Here is a 21,251-nt window from a genome sequence, read left to right on the forward strand (position 1 = left end):
TAAGAATTTAAGAATTTAAGAATTTAAGAATTTAAGAATTTAAGAATTTAAGAATTTAAGAATTTAAGAATTTAAGAATTTAAGAATTTAAGAATTTAAGAATTTAAGAATTTAAGAATTTAAGAATTTAAGAATTTAAGTATTTAAGAATTTAAGAATTTAAGAATTTAAGAATTTAAGAATTTAAGAATTTAAGAATTTAAGAATTTAAGAATTTAAGAATTTAAGAATTTAAGAATTTAAGAATTTAAGAATTTAAGAATTTAAGAATTTAAGAATTTAAGAATTTAAGAATTTAAGAATTTAAGAATTTAAGAATTTAAGAATCTAAGAATTTAGGAATTTCACAATTTAACAATTTAACAATTTAAGAATTTAACAGTTTAAGAATTAAAGATTTTAAGAAATTTAGAAGCTTACTAAATTTTTATTTTAAAAATATTTTTAGTAAAAGAGCAGAAAATTTCAAACAAAAAAATGTTTTTTTGCATTGAAAATCAAACCATTAGTTTCTAAGTTATCGATTGTCAAAGCAATATTCTACCAAAGTATTTTTTTTAATTGCGAAATATTTAACATTTCTCGAAAAATAAATCAAAATGTGTAAAGTCAATTTTGAATGAGAATTTGATTTTGCATTGTAAATTGATTCTTGAGAAAAAATTTACTGTATTCCTGATTTTTCAATAAATTTCATTCCATTCTAAACTTTTGCGCAAAAGATGCCATTTTAGTGCCCAAAAACATATCAAAAATCTTGAAAATTAAAAAAAAAATACGTATCTGAAAATTCAACATCTAGTGATGAAAAGCCAGAAAAATTAGGGGTTTTCCATGTACCTATTTTTTCTAGAACATTTTCTATCCTTACTTACAACTTTGCCAAAGACACAAAAGCGAGGAAAAAATGTTTTGCCACAACACATTTGAGCAAGAAGAGTGGTACAAAAGTGCTATAGAGGAATTGATTCATAAATGAAACTAAGTGTTGTCCTTATTATAGATACTTTGGACGAAATCTATTCTAAGCAAGACAGTAAGCAAGAGAGCAACTTCAGATTCGTTCTGTTTCGCTTTCGTTTGCTTGAGAGCAAGAGTAAACGGTAGCAATTGGGTGCAAAGCAGATGAGAGAGGGCGAATCGGGAGTTGCTCTCTTGCTCACTGTCTTGCCCTGAGATTTCGTAAAAATATCTCGGGTTAGTTTTCAAAACGTCGTAAAAGCCAAACCCTTCAAGTGGGGAAAACCGATGAACAAGTTTTCGACCATTATTTTAATTCTTATTTATATGTAAGTGGGTTTCAAGGGGATATTTTTAGTCAAAATCATTGCTTTGACTATAAGCTATGGTTGCCAGATCAAGTGAATTAAAACTTTTAACAATTAATGTGTGTTTTAGCCTTGTTTTACAACACCAGGTTGATTCGACCTTTTACATGAGCAAATTGTTTCATACGTCCTTGTACTTGGGACTTTTTTTGAGTAAGAATGACAATACGACCATTGGCAAAATTATTTATTTAATGACTAAACCACATTTAAATCAAACATTATTATTTTGAACATCGTTTCAACACCCCCCGCAAAGAGGGCAGTCGATGTTTTGTGTTTTTGGAGGAGATTGGGAGAAAACATCGCAGGGGAGAAAGGTCCAACTGACAGATTTTATTCTCCCTCTCTCGCGTTGGCTCATACGCTAGCTGAGAGCACGAACAAAATGACGAATTACCACTGATTTGTTTATCTTTTCTTCAGTGGTCTATAGGACCTCGAAGAACTCGGGGTTCCTGGTGTTTTGAGAGGGCGTTTATGCGTGATAAGATGGATGCGGTCATTATCGCTTGTTCCTGAACAGATTATGCAACTTGATTTTGTGTTGGTTTAGGCTGCCACACAAAATGATGATTTTGGGGGAAGCTAGCCGTCTTTTCTGGAATAAATGACTGAAACTGGGTTTGCTGGCTGGCAAATTGGAAAATATTCTTCGCGCATCCTTTAAGTCATATAATCAGCGCAATGTTTTTAACGGGATAACACATATTCATCATTTTTCGTTGAAACTCATGTGCGCATTATCATAAAGCAATTAAAACTGAACTTACGTCCTTTTTCTATGAGCGTAAGTACATTTTTGAAATTATCAGTACTTACGACCTTGCATCACCAAGGACGTATGTGACTTCTCCGTATGAAAAGCACATTCGACTTTTTATATGCGGGCGATATTTTTGTTTAAATTTATTTTTTTGAAAATTCTGCTCGAGTAGATCATTAGTAGTGCGTTAGAAGAGTGCAACCGTGCCAAAAACTCAATTTTGGACAACTGGCGCTTACGACCTTTTGAAAACTAACCCGAGATATGTATAATTAAGTTCGAAGGTTCCAGCACTGGACAAAACATCCACAGTTCCATTAACGAATCATTTTTTCCAGAGCACTTTTTGAACACCCTTCAACATTTCTTGGATGATTTTGACATTAAACAAATAAACAAAAATCACCAAAATCCCAGAGAACCGCCTCTCTGTTGTTGTTTTTGGCCGTCTCTCCGATATGCGGCGGGACTTTCCGCACCCTCTTCTCTCGATTCACACAACAACACGCACACGCCGTACTGCTCTCTTCATGGCGGCGGTGTAAATGTATGTGCTCTGACAGAACCAGACCAGACGGAGGGGTTCTTTGGCCGCGACGAGTGCGCGCTCGAATTTCGACGACGACCCTCACGTGCACTCACACCAACTCAACACCACACTGCTGCCGTGTGTTGTATCGTGGCGTGAAAGCGCCGTTCCCGTGTTCGATCCGTGTGTTGTGGTGGCCCACAGCAAGGATACCTGAACCGGGACCTGGAGGTCATACGCGCGTTTGAAATTACTACACACATTACGGTGCGGACGCACATCAAAATGGGCGATTTTCGTCGTTCGAGCAAACTTCCTAATCTCGGACCTTCGTCTCGCTTCGTTGAGGGTACACACCCGAATCTTCTTCCTCTTCTTGGGTTTGGATGAGTGTTGTTCCACATTATTTGCATCCATGTTGTTTGCCCTTCCTTGCACAATACTGCTCCTGAACCCATCTGCTGCTGGTAATTACGGCCTTTTTTTGTGTGCATCAGCTTCAAGGATTTTTGTACACACGATTTCCGTACAGCAGTGTCTTGGCAGGGGGTCGACACCATCGCGCGCACATCTGGACGGCGGCGGCGGCGACGAATTTGCAGCATATTTTCGCCAGACGCTGCCCTTTTTTTTTGCTTGTTTTCGACGCGTGGATCTGGCGCGGCCATTTTTTGTCCTCTGGAAAGTGGGAAGCCCCATTACAGACGGCACCGATAGGATTCCTACCTTTTCCCGAAACACTGCCGACTCATCCATGACAACACTTCCTTCGACTCCTCCGGGTAATGATTATGGAGTTGATGGTGGGATGATTTCAGCAACATACAGGAATCTCTTCTTTGGAGTCTAACACGCGCGCTAATTACTGCCTAGTCTGGTGCTGGGCGGCTTGGAGTTGTAGTCGTGCGGACAAACCAATACCGCGTCCACGGCGGAGAGCGGAATAGAGAGAGCGAATCGATGGTCGTCGCCGACGCGAACCGCGCTGCCAGAATGGTTAAAAGGATTGAACGAGTTGTTCCTAACGCGCCGGAAATCGTCAATTTGTGTGCGATTGATTATCGCACAAAAATCACTGAAACTAAAACCCTTTTTCCTAATGGACATGTGTACGCGGAAATGTGATGTACCCTTCTCTTTCTGCGATTTATACAGTTTAGGGTGGCTCGACATGATCAAATTGTCAGAACATACGATCATGGCAACAAATCTACCATAGCAATCGGGCCCTAAAGCCCTGAATAGCTGCAGGACAGTCGAGTGTAAAGTGCGCAAATTGCGATGGGAACCTCAGCGCTTATTACTGCGGTTACTTCAAACAAACAGAATAATATTCTAGAATTGTGAAATAAGACATTTCAGCTTAAATCCCCAAGCGGCCACCTATTATCGGTTCCGGAGTGGCCAGGATGGGTCTAAGAACAATGGCATGACAATAGATTGTCATATTTATCAATTTCATGAAGTTTGAAATGTCGGATGACAGGGTTAATTACTTGTTTCAGAAGTGTCCCTAAGCGGCCACCGTTAATCGGTTCCGAAGTGGCCAGGATGGGTCAGAGAACAATAGCATGATCGTGAATTGTCGTATCTTTAAATTTGGTGAAATTTGATATGCAACATGAGGAGAGTTCATCAAAATAATCTGGTTGGACTTATTTGTATACCCGGGAATCGATTCCAAATTAACCGGAACTTATCAAAAACTTGGAGTAGTTTTGGGAATCGTATATGGGTAATTCTCCGCCAACTCACACAGCATTTGCCCGACCCCTCTTCGATTTGCGTGAAACTTTGTCCTAAGGAGTAACTTTTGTCCCTGTTCACGAATCCAAGGTCCGTTTTTTGATATCTCGTGACGGAGGGGCGGTACGACCCCTTCAATTTTTGAACATGCGAAAAAAGAGGTGTTTTTAATAATCTGTAGCCTGAAATGGTGTTAAGATGGAAATTTGGTGTCAAAGGGACTTTTATGTAAAATAAGACGCCCGATTTGATGGCGTATTCAGAATTCCGAAAAAAAACGTATTTTTCATCGAAAAAAAAAAACACTAAAAAAGTTTTAAAAACTGTGCCATTTTCCGTTACTCCACTGTAAAAAAATTTGGAACATGTCATTTTATGGAAAATTTAATGTACTTTTCGAATCTACATTTACCCAGAATGGTATTTTTTTCATTTAGAACAAATTTCTTAATTTAAAAATTTCGAGTATTTTCTAACTTTGCAGGGATATTTTTTAGAGTGTAACAATGTTCTACAAAGTTGTAGAGCAGACAATTACAAATTGTGCATGCAAAAGCATGCACATCACCTTCGTCACAATAGACACTTAATATTACATACTGCATGTACAATTTTTGCAAACACAAAAAAGTTCAAGATGGTATGTCAGAGACATAACCGAAAGACATAGGACCAAACAATTTGAATGAGTTTTTGGATTGCTAGTGAAATCTGGAATAAGATTATTTTATTTTGTTTCATAGATTTGTCGGCAAAATTGTCATAAATGTTCCCCCAAGGTGAACCTTCCATGAGGGCACCGGCAACTCCAGGTTGTGACCACTACTGTCGAAATGGCCATTTGCAGGTTCAATATCAAAACTATGAATTTTGATACCCATATTGCCACAATTCGTATGTTTCGGTTAATGTTAGCCCAAGGGGAACCTTCTTTGAAATCACCGGCAACTTCAGGTTGTGGCCACTACTGTCGAAATGGCAATAATTATGTTCAGTATCAAAAACCATAAATTTTGATACCCATATTGCCAAAACTCGTATGGTTCTGTAAAAGGCCCTCCGGGCCCCGGGGGAACCTGCTTTGAGGGCACCGGCCACTCCAGGTTGTGGCCACCACTGTCGAAATGGCAATTTTCATGTTCAGTATTAAAAACCATGAATTTTGATACCCATATTGCCACAACTCGAATGGTTCTGTAGAAGGCCCTCCGGGCCCCGGGGGAACCTGCTTTGAGATCACTGGCCACTCCAGGTTGTGGCCACTGCTGACGAAATGGCCATTATTATGTTCAGTATCAAAAACCATGAATTTTGATACCCATATTGCAACAACTCGTATGGTTCTGTGAATGTCCCCCAGGCCCCAGGGGAACCTTCTTGAGGGCAGTGGCCACTCCAGGTTTTGGCCACCTCTGTCGAAATGGCCATTTTCATGTTCAGTATCAAAAACCATGATTTTTGATACCCATATTGCCACAACTCGTATGGTTTAGTAAAAGGCCCTCCGGGCCCCGGGAGAACCTGCTTTGAGATCACTGGCCACTCCAGGTTGTGGCCACTGCTGACGAAATGGCCATTATTATGTTCAGTATCAAAAACCATGAATTTTGATACCCATATTTCCACAACTCGTATGGTTCTGTAAAAGGCCCTCCGGGGAACCTGCTTTGAGATCACCGGCCACTCCAGGTTGTGGCCACCACTGTCGAAATGTCAATTTTCATGTACAGTATCAAAAACCATGAATTTTGATACCCATATTGCCAAAACTCGTATGGTTCTGTAAATGTCCCCCCAGGCCCCGGGGAAACCTTCTTTGAGGGCAGTGGCCACTCCAGGTTTTGGCCACCACTGTCGAAATTGCCATTATCATGTTCAGTATCAAAAACCGTGAATTTTGGCACACATATTACCAAAACTCGTATGGTTCTGTAAAAGGCCCTCCGGGCCCCGGGGGAACCTGCTTTGAGATCACCGGCCACTCCAGGTTGTGGCCACTACGGTCGAAATGGCCATTTTTATGTTCAGTATCAAAAACCATGAATTTTGATACCCATATTGCCAAAATTCGTATGGTTCTGTAAAAGTTCCCCCGGGCCCCGGGGGAACCTGCTTTGTGATCACTGGCCACTCCAGGCTGTGGCCACTGCTGACGAAATGGCCATTATTATGTTCAGTATCAAAAACCATGAATTTTGATACCCATATTTCCACAACTCGTATGGTTCTGTAAATGTCCCCCCAGGCCCCGGGGAAACCTTCTTTGAGGGCAGTGGCCACTCCAGGTTTTGGCCACCACTGTCGAAATTGCCATTATCATGTTCAGTATCAAATACCGTGAATTTTGGCACCCATATTACCAAAACTCATATGGTTCTGTAAAAGGCCCTCCGGGCCCCGGGGGAACCTGCTTTGAGATCACCGGCAACTCCAGGTTGTGGCCACCACTGTCGAAATGGCCATTTTTCATAGCGACTTCCACCGGTCCGCTTCGCTCGAATTTCCTCCTTCTGCTGCTGGTGGTTCTTCCTTCTGGTTGCTGGTCCTCTTCTTCTATTGGCTGCTGCTGCTGCTGCTCCGCGCCGGCCTGACGTGCACAGTTCGAGTGCTCGTTCCAAAGTGATTTGCTTTTGCGAAATTTTCTGCTTATATAGCGGCACAGCCGGAGAACGGCACAAAAGGGGCGCGGCCTCGAATGCATACACTCGCTCTGATTGGTCATCTGCCCGATTTGAACTGAAAAATGACTCATTTTGATTGCATGTTTTAAGCGCTTAAACTATGTTTAGTCAAAGTTATTATGTAATAAAACGATAGCTTAAGTCTTCCCCTTTCGACTGGTGATTGAATCTTCTGGATTAATCGATTGGGGGAAAAGATATAAGCGTTTGAAATATGTCAATTTTTTTCGCACGCTTGTGACGGTTTGGATCGAATTTCTGAACTGGCCCCCCAATATAGTAAGTAGAGACATAGTCCTATGTCAAAAAAAGTTGCAACCGATGGGATTCAAACCCAGCACCAACAGTAAGGACTGGCGCCTTAGCCCATTCGGCCATCAAACCGATAAAAAGCTGAAAGGATAAACGCATATATAGGCTTGACATTTCGGTCAATAAGGTTTCCCATACTGATGGGCTACATGTTTCAAGGTGTTAAATTACATAAAATTGCATAAAATAATGCAATATTTATTTTACACCCAGGCTTTTTACACACAGTTGGATTACTATTTTTTTAGCTGTGTATCTCATCACCGTTTCTGGCTGAAAATTATTGAAAAATGCCTCTTTATTCGCATGTTCAAAAATTGAAGGGGTCGTACCGCACCTCCGTCATGAGATATTAAAAAACGGACCTCGGATTCGTGATCAGGGACAAAAATTACCCCTTAGGACAAAGTTCCACGCAAATCGAAGAGGGGTCGGGGCAACTGCTGTGTGAGTTGGCGGAGAAATACCCAGAAGAGTTGGAAATTTTCCATTTTTGTACGCAGCAAGGCTTGGGTGTAAAATAAATGTTGCATTATTTACTGAAATTTTATGTAATATTACACCCATAAATATGTAGTCCTTCAGTATGGGAAACCTGCTTAATCGAAATTTGGCGTTTATCCTTCCGATCCTTCAATCTTTTAACCGAGCGGACCAAGGCGTTAGTCCGCTCTGTGAGTGCAGGGGTTTGAATCCCGTCTGTCACAAAGCGTCTGTAAAATTAAGCGACTTCTTTCACAAAGCTGCATGCTTTTGCATGCGATTTTACCATCGGATTTTTTGCTGTGTGAGTTTGCCCACTTTTAATCTGAAATTTGCAATAATTATACTGTAGCAATTTAAGTCACCCCGAAATTAAACATAGGAGTTTGGTGCCATCCATAAACCACGTAACACCTCATTGTACTTTTTTTGAAATTCTAAACTTTAGTGGAAATTTCTGCTCTTTTCAATTATAAACTAATTTGAAATTTTGATAACCAAGAGTAACTCATTGAAGGGGCTAAAAACGCTTATATGGACATTTTAAAATGTTGGGCTAGATTTTGAAGTTTTAAAATCATGTTTATTGAAAAGAGCAGAAAAGTTTCATTTTTTTAATTTAAAATGCATCCAACAATTTTCGAGTAACAGCGAGTTGAAAAATGCGGTTTTATTAGGTGACACTGGGAAAAACAGATTTTTCACAAAATGTAAAATCAATAATGTCAAAAAAATTAGGAAATGTCGCTTATTTTATTTTTTTTGCGGGGTGCATTTCCTCATTAAGTATTTTAATTGCAAAAACCTGAAAACTCTTCGAAAAAATATTTATTTCGTCAAATCTTAAATCTTTTGAAAACTTATGACCCGTAAACTACGCTCAAGTGATTTAAAAATTTTAAATCCAAGATGGCGACCAAAATGGCAAAGATGAAATATTTAAAAAAGCATTTTGTAATTTAAAAGGCAACAAACTGTTCAAAATTGATTAAATTGTGTCTCAGAACTCGAATTTTATGTTAACCCTCTACTGCCCAAATTTAGGGCATAGTCTGGTACACTACAAAAATTACTGCATACTTATTTTCACATAATATAGGGAAAATTTTAGTACGAAAAAAGGCAAAGTTGACCCCAGAAAAAATGTTTTTTTTAAATATTGGCAAAGTCACATGAAACAAGTCACACTTCCAACTTTATAATTTTGTTAAATTTTAAGAATTCTTCTTTCCAATACTTTTTAAAGATCAAAAAATGGTTGAAAATTGATTTTTGGCGAATTTTTAGATCGAAGCCCGTCTAAAGGCGGGGTTGGGTTGTAGAGGGTTAAAGTAATATAAAAATAAAAATACGACTTATTTATTGTCGGGGTAACCACTCAAATCCCATTCTCCAATTCCCAACTTTTCCAGAAACTCAAAAAATAGATATTTCTTATCTGAAGAATGATTTTAATTTTAAAACTCTTTATAAAAAGTCCAATGGACAAAATCTAAAAAAAAAATCTAACGATCTTAAGCTCCAATAATAATTTCTTAAGACCTTCACTTCAAAAATAAAAGCATTGCTTTGATTCAGAGTAAAAACATAAATCATCAGATATTGAAAAATAAGGCCGTTGCAAATATTTTTCAAAGTAATAAGTAATAAATGCGTTTTTCTGCATTCAAAATAATGATGTCTGAGCTCGTTCAAAAATGCTTGCCATTTTTTGAAAGTCTATCACACAAAAATTTAAGGAAATCAATATTTGAAATGACCGAAGGAACTTTTTTTTTGTTTTAAAACAAATTGACCACAAATAAAAAAAACTATGCCAAACTGAAGTTGGATTATTTTTTTTTTAATATTCAAGCAATTTGGAAAAAATAAAAAGAATCAGAATCATAACTGTACGCTGGACTTGTTGTTATTTGGAATTATATGTTATGTTATCATTTGTTCGATAAACTAAGTCAAAAATAAATTACAATCTTTTAAATCATAAAAAATATTATAAAAATTTGGGTCAAATACTTGCCACAATTATCATCTGAAATTTATTAGGATTTTTAACGTCTTATGTCTTAAAAAGCCTCTTCATTCTCAAATCGATTGAAATAAGGAAAGGAACCCTAAATTAAAAGTTCGATGCTAAAGACGAAATGAGTGAAATTAATTTCAAATATGTACAAAATATTTTAAAATTATTCAAGAGTTTGAAAATATTTTTCAAACAGGTATGCTTGAGATTCCCGACTTTTTAACAAAAAATCACAAATTCCCGACTTTTTCCCGATTTTTCGTGGATTTTGGCGAATTCCCGACTTTTTCCCGAGTTCTCGACTTGAGTGGCCACTAGCGTGGCTCACGGATATATGAAAAAGACAAAAGTGTTCAATTTCGAACGCCTCAACCCATAGTAAATCTTTAAAAGTTCCATACTAACTTCAGGTCAATGGTGGAAGTACTAAACCTTAACCAAATGCGCTCAAAATTTCAGGCTATGTTCTGGGGCCATATTGCTACAAAAATCCGGTCGAGGCGTTTGGAATTGAACACTTTTGTCTTTTTCATATATCCGTGAGCCACGCTAGTGGCCACCCTGTTATTGTTCATGGTTTGATTATCCGAAGTCCCATGCAACCTTTGGACAATCGAGGCTTCGGATAATTGAATCTGAACTGTAGTCCTAATCATAACCGACAACTTTGCCGAAGATACCAAATCGATCAGATAATCTCTGCTCGAGATCCATATTTTCGGACGTTTTCATAGCACTTTTTTATGATAAGCTCTGAAGTTTGAATGGAGAAACCAATCATGCAAAATGGTTTATTTGTAAAAAAAACTTACACAAATGCCGCTTAAACGCCCACATCTATTGGCAAGGTTGCCAGATCTTCAATCTTTTCTAATCAATAAGTGAAAAGATATTGCATTTTCTTATATTTTTAAGGTAACTTTACAATAGGACGTAACATAACGTTTTCAAGCAAGGTTACGTACTTTTGAAAAATTACCTTACACATTAAAAAAAACCATGGTAATATTACATCTGGAAAGAGGTACATCTTTCATGTCAGAAATAATGTGTAATTTTACCTTTGAAAATGTGTAATTTTACCACTATTCTGGTGTGATGTCGCATTTTCAGTCTAAATTCATCCTCTTACACCTTCCAAATTTACACTTTATTTGCTGTGTACATTTATCTTGAAATGTGTTAGAAAATTGATTGAATCCATCTTTAAAGGAAGAAAATGTATTATTTAAATTTTTGTTGTTCCTTATTGGCAACTCCGGAGCCAGCCACAACACCCATCATTTTCCCGACCGGGAAAACGCAGACCCCGCAGATCTGCGCGGTACGTACCGTCTCCTCTTCATCGGCCACACTCGCCACAACCACACACCGGAGGGATAAAAATAGGGTGGCGCGCGGCGCGGTCAGCAGCAGAACTGCGTCGTCCGTAATGAAACACCCACCAACAGACTTCACTACACCAAACTGACAAACTCTCGCTCTCTTTCTCCAACTGTCGGCCACAGTTGGAGCAATTGGCGACAACAACAACAGCAAACTTGATTGGCGCACAACTGACAGCGCTGTCAAGTTGGACCGGATTCCGGGTAGAACAATCGATACGTCGGCTCGACTCGACTCGGCGATGTCTGCGAGGGGGATTATAACCAACTCTCGAGTCTCGGGGACCGGCTGCAGCAACACAGCAACAACCAGCAAAGCCTGGCCGAGTCGAAAAAAAAAGGGAAGCCTTTGAAGAGAGGAGGAAGGTACATAATACAGAAAACTGCGACGCACAAGAATTGCCGCACCAAAAAGGAGAAATTAAAAATTCGAAGGGGAAAGAGTCTAAATTACGGTGGTGAGGACGACGACGACGTTGAGGAGTGCATCTGGGATGCAGTACCTACCGGGGAATGACGCCTTGCGAAGGGGGTTGAAGAAGTGTGAACTTCGGGCAAGAAGCGGAACCCCCGTAGCAACTGTACTCCTTCTGGCGAGAACCAGGAAGTGCCAACGAGGCTCGCGACCTCGCGACTACAGACTAGAGACCAGACATCCATCCAAAGAGAGTCAAGTTCAAATACTCACGACGTTGTTATCGATTTTCATCGTCCGGACGAGGCGCGATTCCAATTACCGCCCTGTTACTAGTGCCGGAGTTGCTGATGCTGCTGCAGTCGTCATCAATTCGCGGTCCACCTCGAGTCCCGAACTCCCTTCCGGTGATCAGCAGGAACAGGAACTTGACCGCGTACGCGAATTGTACGGAAAAAAAATGTCCGCCACGAAGGCCCGAATTGAATGTGCTCGCGCTACCACTTCTTCCGCACACACACGCTACACCTCCTCTTTGTACGACCCCTCTCTTTAAACTCTGTGTAGCTGTGTAGTCCTCCCTACGAAGGTTTCTTCTTGTATGATGTGCGGCTGTTGCTTCTTTGGACGGTACTTTGCTTCTGCGGCGCGGCGCGAGCCTGCTCGAGGGTCGTCCCCGGTCTGACAGTCGTCCGTCAGCGCAAGAGGTTTCGGGAGAGCGAGAGAGAGAGAGAGCACTGCCGCGGCAGTGTTGCCACTTTTGGTGCCGAGAAACGGTTTCGTCTTGTCGAGCCCGGAGGTCTGGAATATTCCAAGATAACCGCCGGTCAAGCCGAATATCAATATCTACATCAGCTAGGTTGTAACGAAGCGTTGTCCTGTTGTCCGAAGAGCCTCGAGTTTATTTGGTAGAATGAAGCAGCATAACAAAAACCAACTTCAGCGGCCAGGCATACCCCCTAGCGTTAACCGCAGCGCAGATTCTTTGAATTTGCGTAAAGCTCGTCTTTTTGCGTCAGCGGACCAAGCACTGTACAAGCAAGTACTACGAAATCTACTAGCAGAGCTGAATCTGCGCAGTATCCCTACCAAAGAATCGTCCAAATATTCCTGAAAGAATTCTGTCAACATTTTCTGCTTATTTAGAATTCTGCCATAACGCCATAACTGGGAAGTAGTTTGAGTCGAAAACAAAATCAAAAGAACACAGCTGAAAAAAGATGAATTTATCCGGTTTCACGAAAAACAAAATCAGCTGAATCTTTAAGACAGTTGAACCAAACACCTTCTTTTTGTTTAACAATTTAAAAAATCATACTTGAAATTTGTTTTTGTTTTGATGAAAAAATGAAATAATTTAGATTTGACAACTTTAATTCGACTGAAAATTAAATCAAAATCAAAATCAAATTATTCGCTTTACAGCATTGCCTTGGCGTTCTCGATTGCGAGATTCCTACTCGAAACTATAGGTGTTCGAAGGCTTGATTGTTGAGGCAATTGCAAAACTCTTTTTACACCTTAGCTTTCATCCACCCCGGGATTCGAACTGACGATCTTTGGATTGTTAGTCCAACTGCCTACCAGCGACTCCACCGAAACAGGACCCAGGGAGACGACTCCTACACCTGGACTGAGCTAACGACCTAACCTCTAGGTTAGACCGGGGCCAACATTTACTTCCCCATCCAACGGAAGGCGTGATCAGACAAATCTCCTCTCAAAATTTGCCACCGGGACCTTCTGGGATCGAACCCAGGCCGACTGGGTGAGAGGCAACCACGCTTACTTCTACACCACGGTCCCGACCGAATGAAAATTACAAACATTTAAATAATTTGGCATTCATTACAGTAATATTCAAAATCCATTAAAAAAAAAACTCAAAAATTTAAAAATTCAGCTATAAAAAATCTATAATTTAAAACATAAAAAAGTCAATTAATTAAAAAAATATACATTAAAAATTGCTCTAAAATTTAAAAAAATCATTTAAAATTTAAAAAAATTAAGTTTTAGAAGAATTAGAAGAAAATTAAAATTTTAAACTTTTGATGCTAAGAAATTGTTGCATAGAGAAATTCAGAATTTTAAAATTTTAGAAACCTAGAATATTAGAAGTTTAGAATTTATTGAATTTTAGATGTTTAAAATTTTAGAAATAATTTAATAGGCAATCCACCATTCAAATTTGACTAAAATGAGGTCGCAGAGTTCGATGTAAAAAGTAAGAAAATTAAAAAATAAGAAACATTTTTTTTCTGTTCGTAATTCGATTATCCGAAATCCCATATAAACCTTCAGATAATCGAACTTCGAATAATCGAATTTTATAATATTAGAGTTCAAATTTAACAATTTAATAAATCAAGGATTCAAAAATTCAAAAAAAAAAGAGTACAATTGAGAATTCTAGAATTTTTGAAATTTTGTGGTTTTATTTTTCTGTTTAAGACATCAGAGATTTATGATTTTACAATTTTAGAGATTTCAATATTTTAAATCTGAATTAATCGGACAATCTAAAACTATAAAATTCAAGAATTTTAAAACTCTGAATAAAAAACTTTGATTTTTTTATTTAAAATATTAAGTTTTTAATTTTTTTAAGAATTTATCAAAATATATTCAAGTCTTATTTGAGAATTCTAAATTTTGTAGTTTTAGGATTTTAGAGACTTAAAATTTTTGAGATTATAGAATTTCAAAATTCTAAATCTTTAAAAATAGATAAAATCTAAAAATTCTAAAATTCTCAAGCAAAAACTATTTTTATTTTTGTTTTAACCTAATAAATTATTAAATTATAAGGTTTTTGAATTTCAGAACTTCAGAATATTAGATGTAGAGATTGCAGGAATTTGTAGAACTTTATATATTCAGGGATATATATTTTTATAATCTAAACAATTTTTAAGGTAAGGTATTTTTTTTTTTTTTTGGGAGGGTGGTCCAGCCGCACATCGTTGATGTTGAAACCTCTAAACTGGGCCCTCGTCCTGTCACGTCCGTCAGTAGTCTTGTCGTACATTACAACTAGAATCAGATCTGCCAATGAATTAGTACACTTCGACCAAATAAACACTGACGCTGTATGGATCTGACTCTAGAATAAATGTACAGTTGTGTGTTATTCATAAGTCCAACTTATTCAATTATTCATTTAAGTCCAAATATTCATTTGCTAACTACTTTAAATTGAAAATCTAAACTTTAATCTAAAATCCTCTAAACTTAATGTTCAAAAGTAAACGTTACTACTTCTATCAAAAAACAATAAAAATTTGTGAACTGATATACAAATAGGATAGAAATCGCGATTTGAAAAAGAAATGACCATTTACGTCAAAAGATCCGTAGTTCCTCGATTCGCAACAATGGTCAATACAACCATAATCCGAAAACCGTTAGTTCAACAGATCAACGAATTTTGTCCGATATCATTTCATTATTGATTGATCGAGACTCTATGGACAATTTGACATAAAAGAATGCCTAGTATTCTACATCAATCAAAGTTTATTGACAGCATTACTCTAACTTAACAATTGCAACTAACTTTAACATCAAATAGATTTGGAAAGGATACAGATTTATTTTAAATGCTAATGCTAAGCAACAAATCAATTGTACTATCCTGAAGTCCCACCTAAATCCCACATTGTGATAGTGAAAAAGTCACAGAAGCAGCGGTGTCTTGTGCAATTGTGATATTTTCACTATCGGAGAACTACCTAGTTCACGAAGACAGCTTATCGGTCAACGCTTAAGCCCTGGGGCTGCGGCAAAGCGAGTTCTCGTAGCATGAAGTGGTGTCCATAGTGCTTATAAAAAATAATGTATACCCAAATTTTAACTAATGCACTAGGATCAAATCATGCCCCTTGACTTTACAAGGCCCAGGGAATTTTTAAGGTAAGGTATTTTTAAACCGAAATTCAAAAATTAGATTTTTGAGATGCTGAACTCTGAAATATATTCTTTTTTAAATTAACAGATCTTTAAGAATTTCTTGATTTTTTTTTCTGAATTCCGAGCTTTGTACTCAGCTTTCAACTTTTGAAAATATTAATTTCTAGATTGCAAATGGAAAGGATGGTTTAACGTTAGGAATATTTTTTTCATGAACTCTTAAATATATTGGGCCAACGTCGAGTTTTTTTTTTTAATAAGTCCTATAAACATATGATTGACAATAATTTATAGGACCTTTAACAAAAAAAAACTCTAGAAGTGTAAACAAAGAGTCTATCCTTTGTTTACACTTCGACATTGGCCCAATTAAATTATTTTGCTTTATGTTTTTTCTAAGAATGCTGGAAAAATCATTATAGCACTCATTTAAGTGCTGAAAAGCTCAACTTTTTAGCAATTGTTCCGAAAAGTAATACTTTTCGACACTGTTTTGGTTTTAGAGTTGACTCAAAGTTGTTTTTTTTTTGTGATAAAAATCCTAATTCAGCAACACTGCTGCCACCCAGCGTTATGACGTATTTGGGCAACGAGAGGCCAGAGAGGGAGAGCGGTGCGTATTGCGCACTCTCCGAATGAAACCGGGAGAGTAGGGAGAGAGAGAGAGAGAACTTTTCCGCGCTGCCAACATTATGTGCCAGAATCTTTCAAACTAACGTCGAGTGACAGTTGTTGTTTTTGGACTGATGAAGCTGTCAGAAAATTTTATGATTAACAGTCTGGACCCGAAGCCTGATTTTTCTGTTACATTCTTATTGGAATTCCATATAAACTGTAACGGGAACTGCAGGCACCGGGTCCTGACTATTAAGGAGAGACTAAATCAAAAGAAAGTCACGAAAGAAACTGGAATTGAAAAACAATTGCGCACAGCCATGAAATAATTCTGACACGTTGTTTTCCTATAGGATCCCATTTGAATCTAAATAATTTGAATTTGTTAGCAACAACGGCACCAACCGAAATTTCTATGTGCAAGTCAAAAAACTAGAAGATTGACTTTCTAATAAGAAATATATAATATATTTAGCTAATCACAAGTCGAAACTATTTCACCCAGCAAACTTTTCATCGTTCTGATTATTTAAAGAATGATAAATACAACGATTAAATCTTACAAAAATAAAATTAAAATAAATTTTGATTAGTGCAAGAAAATTTCGAAAACAACGTACAACACCAGGATATTTGGTTTTTTTTATTTGTTTATGAAAAGGTCCAATAAACCTAATTTTCATTTTTAATGTTTTTGAGTGTTTTTGAATACCCCTTACTGTAGACGCATTCAATAACTGAACTTATTTGACAATAAAAACTTCACCGGGCACATCGTGCGAATATTTACTCTGAATTTCTGGGTAGTTTGTTTGAACGTGTAAAACGCAAGAACAACAACAAAAGTCATCCACCCAGAACAAACCCACACGGTCAGCTGGATGTACTCAAAATCAAGTTCGATTCACTCATTTTGGACCATGCGTGGAGGAATTCATTTATGAGTTTAATGCTGAAACTCATAAATGAGTTTAGCGCTCGAACTGCCGAATGAGTAGTTTGGCTGGACCGCGATTCTCGGCTGTTTTAATGAAAATTACCTTAAAAACATTGAAATTTGTGAATGTTACTACTAAATTAAGTGATTGGTTAGTTAAATAAAACATTTTAGTACTCGAGCAACCCAGAAATGCTGGTTATAATTTATTTATTTCATATTCATTTAAAAAGCTTGCACAGGTTTTTCTTCGAGATGGCCTTCGGTGCTTATCTTCCGGTAACGGAATGCAAATCAGCTCATCTAGCTGATCTAGATGCAGGATGGCGGGATCGGTTGGTAGAACCTATGATGGCGACCATTAGCTCAGCGCTGATCGGAAAACAGCACCAGGACGCAATGTCACCGGGCGCCAGCATCCGCTCGTCAAACTCAAATTGACTCGATCAAACGCAGTCAGGAGCCCCGTGATGAGGATATTGCAGTTCGGGTGACGTTGCCTCCGTTCTTTTGGTCAACCCGAAAACGGAACCAGTGGTCCCGGCAAGCCTTCCCCTCCGAATCGCTTTCAAGTCCTCCCCGGAACTTATCCTGATGAAGATCTTGGGTACACCGGGTCAGCTGAAAGGACACAAAAGTGACGTTATCACCGACATTAAACTGGACCCTTTGAAGTATGTTCAAAAACTCAACCGAAACTCACCGTTGGTACTGCCGCAACTGGCTTTGGCACGGGCGCCGATCCAAATGCCCAGTCGCAGGTAGCCGACTCGTCCGCGGTTTGTGATGTGATATCATCAAGTATGCCGGGGTCCGTGGTCGTCGTCGCGTCGACGGTACGAGGATCTCATCTGCGTCGCTGTTGCTGCTCCGTGCGTTGACGCTTTCCGGTTGATGGTTCTGCCAAGATTCTTTGCTGGGGAACCGGATTATTGGTAGCGTGGCCGCGACGACATTCGGGTAGAGGTGGCACGTCCTCGCCACCACGACACACCTTCAAAGTAACCCAACGAGTTGGAGTAGATTCCATGATCTGAAAAGAAGAAAAACCCAAAATTCACAAAAAACCCTAAAAGATACCAACTAAAGCTCAACTCACTCTTCGCCCAAAGCTTGATCGAACGCAGCGCCAGCCGAAAGTTGTCAATGTTGGGCACCAGCCGCAGGATCTCGTCCGTGACGCGGCACACCGAATTGGACTCCAGATACTTCAGCAGCATATCGTCGCGCAGGTCAATGTTGTCCGGAATCTCCTTCAGCGCCAACCGCGCAAACAGCAAATCAATCTCGATGCCGTCAAAGATCATCTTGACGACCGGCACAAACGCCTCCTGGACGGTGCGGCTCTCCGTCATCTTGGGCTGTTTCTTCAGCAGCTCGAAGAACGACCCAAAATAGTTCTGCCGTTCGATGTTACGCGGCGCCACGTACGGCTTGAACGCCTTCTGCAGCTCCACCGTCTTGGTATGGTCTTCCGGCTTCGGTTCCGCCAAACTGATGGCCGACGTCATGCCCAGAGTTTTGTTGCTGCCAGCCGATGCTGCTGATGCGGATGCTGATGCTGATGGGGAGGATTGCGTTAGCGGGGTGTAGCTGACCGTTGGCGTTGTCTATGACGAAGAGACGATGCCAAACAGAGCTGATAGACTCTTGGCTTTTTAATTGTATTTACCAGTACCGCCGTACTGTAGGTGACCAACTCTTGGCAAACGTTCCATCGGCTGTAGTTGGATTGAGTTGCACCACTCTTGATGGAGTTCCCCAGCGATTGAATCGTGCTGGTGTAGGCAATCGACGAAGGAGTGGTGGAAGTTTTGGCCGAACACCGTCTAAGGAGCCGCCGCAACTGGCGTTGCCACAGGTGCCGATCCAAACGCCCAAACACCGCCTAAAAGTATCCTGACCAAAACCTTCTGCTCTTCTGCTTCGGCACAGCAGGATCGTCCGCGGTAGGTGGATTAATATCGTCCAGTTGGCCAAGGCAGCCGACCGACTGCCGACCGGGAACGGTCATCGATACCACGAATAGTCACATTTGCAGCACCAGTCGTGCCAACGTTTGAACACCACCGAGTGGGGAGGATAAACCATAACCCCTTCCCCCATGTCCGTTCCGCGAACCAGTTCCGACCGTCCCCGTTGTGTTCCGGGAACCAGTTCCGTATATCCTGTTGAAAGAAAGCGTGTTTGCATCTTCCGACCAATGTGGAATGTCAAAATCAGACGGTTACTTTTCTCCTCCGTCTGTTTTTGCACCTTCCGGATTGTCCGGAAGAGGTAAAAAAAGGGGAAAACTTCTTCCTGCAACATATTTTGCAACGTCCGAACAATTCTGTTTGATCATCCGAATTGTCCGGGCGTTGCAAAATATGTTGGAGGAGGAAGTTTTGCCTCTTCCGGACAATCCGGAAGGTGCAAAACCGACGGAGGAGAAAAATTATCCGCAAGGTGCATAATTGTTTTTGAACCATTCAGACAACCCGGAACTAGATCCGGTAAGTTTTGAAGAGCATTTTACAAGAGCTTACCTGTAACGAACTGGACTTAGCCGCAAAACTTGAAAGACTGTGACAAAAATGACAAGTTCAATTTACTCAAACGTCAGTTCAGCTTTTGAACTGTCGTTTGAGTGAAAAATCCACTCATAATCAAGTTCAGAAAACCACTCATTTTCAGTTCGAGGTCCGAACTTGATTATGAGTGGAATCGAACTTGATTTTGAGTACATCCAGCTGACCGTGCAGAGTTTGTTTCATTCACACCCATTCGCGATCGAGTTTTACGAGCCGGAGGGACGTCATCTGTTTGGGTTTCTTATATTTTATGTTTGTTTTCTCACTTTCTTCAACGTAAAGGGAAAGAGCGAAGGAGATGGATAATAAAATGGACCCGGTTGGTATGGGTGTAGTAGTGATCGGTGCAGAGCAGAGAGAGAGATCCAACGATCGTTACACGCGTGAATGAAATTTATTGTTTGGCCTGTGTTAGTGAAACCCGAGCGATCGTTGCTTCCCGCCCAGCTGTTGTCAATGTCAGTCAGAATCGAAACAGTGTTGCCGGCAGTACTGTTATTCGTGTTTGAAACGTCATCGATTGCGTTGATGATGATCTTCTCTGAGACATCAGTGCGCCCGGAGGTTTTACTGGTTCAGTTGGTCGAACGTTATTTTAAAACCATAATTCTGAATTTTGAGCTTGAGACATTCCCGGGCAGACAGTAATAACAAAATTCATGCCATTTCAATAACAAATACTGTTAAAATAACAGAAAATGTTATGAAATCTTCTTGAAAAATCAATTTTTGCATAAGGGTTTAATAACAGTTTATGTTATCATAACAAAATTTGTTATTGGTCTGATATTGGTTGAAAGCCAAAACAACTTTGGAATAACATTTTTCGTTATGGAAGAATACCTCCAACTGTTATTAGGTTGATCGGATTAGTTGTTAAAATAACAAAAAATAATAACAAAGATTTCTTCGAAGAATAACTCAAAATGTTATTAGTCTGTTATTACAATAACAATCCAATAACAAAAAAATCATAACGACGAATAACAAATCTTGTTATAAATAACATAAAATGTTATTGACCTAGTATTTTCAACTATCAAAAAATGTTATTCCCAAGTTATTTCCGTCTGCTCGGGTTACCACTCCACCTTTTTGACAAAAAATCAATTTCCCAAAAGTCCGTATTTTTCTATCATTGATTTTTTTTCAGGGATCAAAAACCCGCAAAAAAAAATGCTTTATTTGACAAAGTGCACCGCCACTCAAGTTTGTATTAAACAATAAACTGTAGTTTTATTATTTTTTAGATGGAATCGAAAACTTCCTAAAATTTCGTATAAGAAACAACAATAAAGATTAGATCTCTAATTGCTGAGACACAATGAAATGAATTTTATTTGTATTTTTTTTTTTATTTGGCTCAAACTTTGTGGGGGCCTTCCATCCAATTTGCATTTTCCAAAGAAGCCATTGGTTCACCCATACGAGTCTTCATACAATTTTGGTAGCTGTCCATACAAAAATGGTACTTTGAAGGAATCTTCTGATCAATTTGGTGTCTTGGGCAAAGTTGTAGAAAAAAATAGGTACACGGAAAAAATCT

General features: G+C 39.1%; 2 protein-coding genes across 4 annotated transcripts in view; both read right to left on the reverse strand.

Moving 5' to 3' along the window:
* LOC120432163 (transcription factor E2f1) overlaps nucleotides 1-12,304 on the reverse strand; it is a 34,208-nt gene extending 21,904 nt beyond the window's left edge. Inside the window, exon 1 of one of the 2 annotated variants that reach the window (XM_039597295.2) lies at nucleotides 11,942-12,304. The gene's annotated coding sequence lies outside the window, so the exon portion shown is untranslated. Of the gene's footprint in view, nucleotides 1-3,349; nucleotides 3,491-11,941 lie in introns of those variants that run through there. The other variant, XM_039597296.2, reaches the window with a different exon arrangement.
* A 5,044-nt stretch (nucleotides 12,305-17,348) lies between these two features.
* LOC120432207 (poly(A) polymerase type 3-like) lies at nucleotides 17,349-19,870 on the reverse strand. Of its 2 annotated transcripts, none has more exons than XM_052710075.1 (5): nucleotides 19,661-19,870; nucleotides 18,805-19,300; nucleotides 18,232-18,693; nucleotides 17,836-18,165; nucleotides 17,349-17,753 (listed from the first exon to the last, which is right to left on the reverse strand). In XM_052710075.1, exons 2-4 carry the CDS (start codon nucleotides 18,848-18,850, stop codon nucleotides 18,062-18,064), a joined length of 612 nt encoding a protein of 203 aa, XP_052566035.1. In that variant the 5' UTR covers nucleotides 18,851-19,300; nucleotides 19,661-19,870; the 3' UTR covers nucleotides 17,349-17,753; nucleotides 17,836-18,061. The 2 variants fall into 2 exon arrangements, with proteins under 2 accessions (XP_052566035.1, XP_052566036.1); XM_052710076.1 differs by having other exon boundaries at nucleotides 18,805-19,325.
* Nucleotides 19,871-21,251: the final 1,381 nt, after the last annotated feature.

Source organism: Culex pipiens, chromosome 3 (genome assembly GCF_016801865.2).
Source record: "Culex pipiens pallens isolate TS chromosome 3, TS_CPP_V2, whole genome shotgun sequence".
Classification (NCBI taxonomy): Eukaryota; Metazoa; Arthropoda; class Insecta; order Diptera; family Culicidae; genus Culex; species Culex pipiens.

Bases quoted from the DNA above. Each gene is read 5' to 3' on its own strand.
- LOC120432207 (XM_052710075.1), bottom strand. From the start codon at position 18,850: ATGGAACGTTTGCCAAGAGTTGGTCACCTACAGTACGGCGGTACTG. The intron at 18,694-18,804 runs GTAAATACAATT...CCTCCCCATCAG, and splicing joins CCTACAGTACGGCGGTACTG to CATCAGCATCCGCATCAGCA. The intron at 18,166-18,231 runs GTGAGTTGAGCT...TCTTCTTTTCAG, and splicing joins GATCAAGCTTTGGGCGAAGA to ATCATGGAATCTACTCCAAC.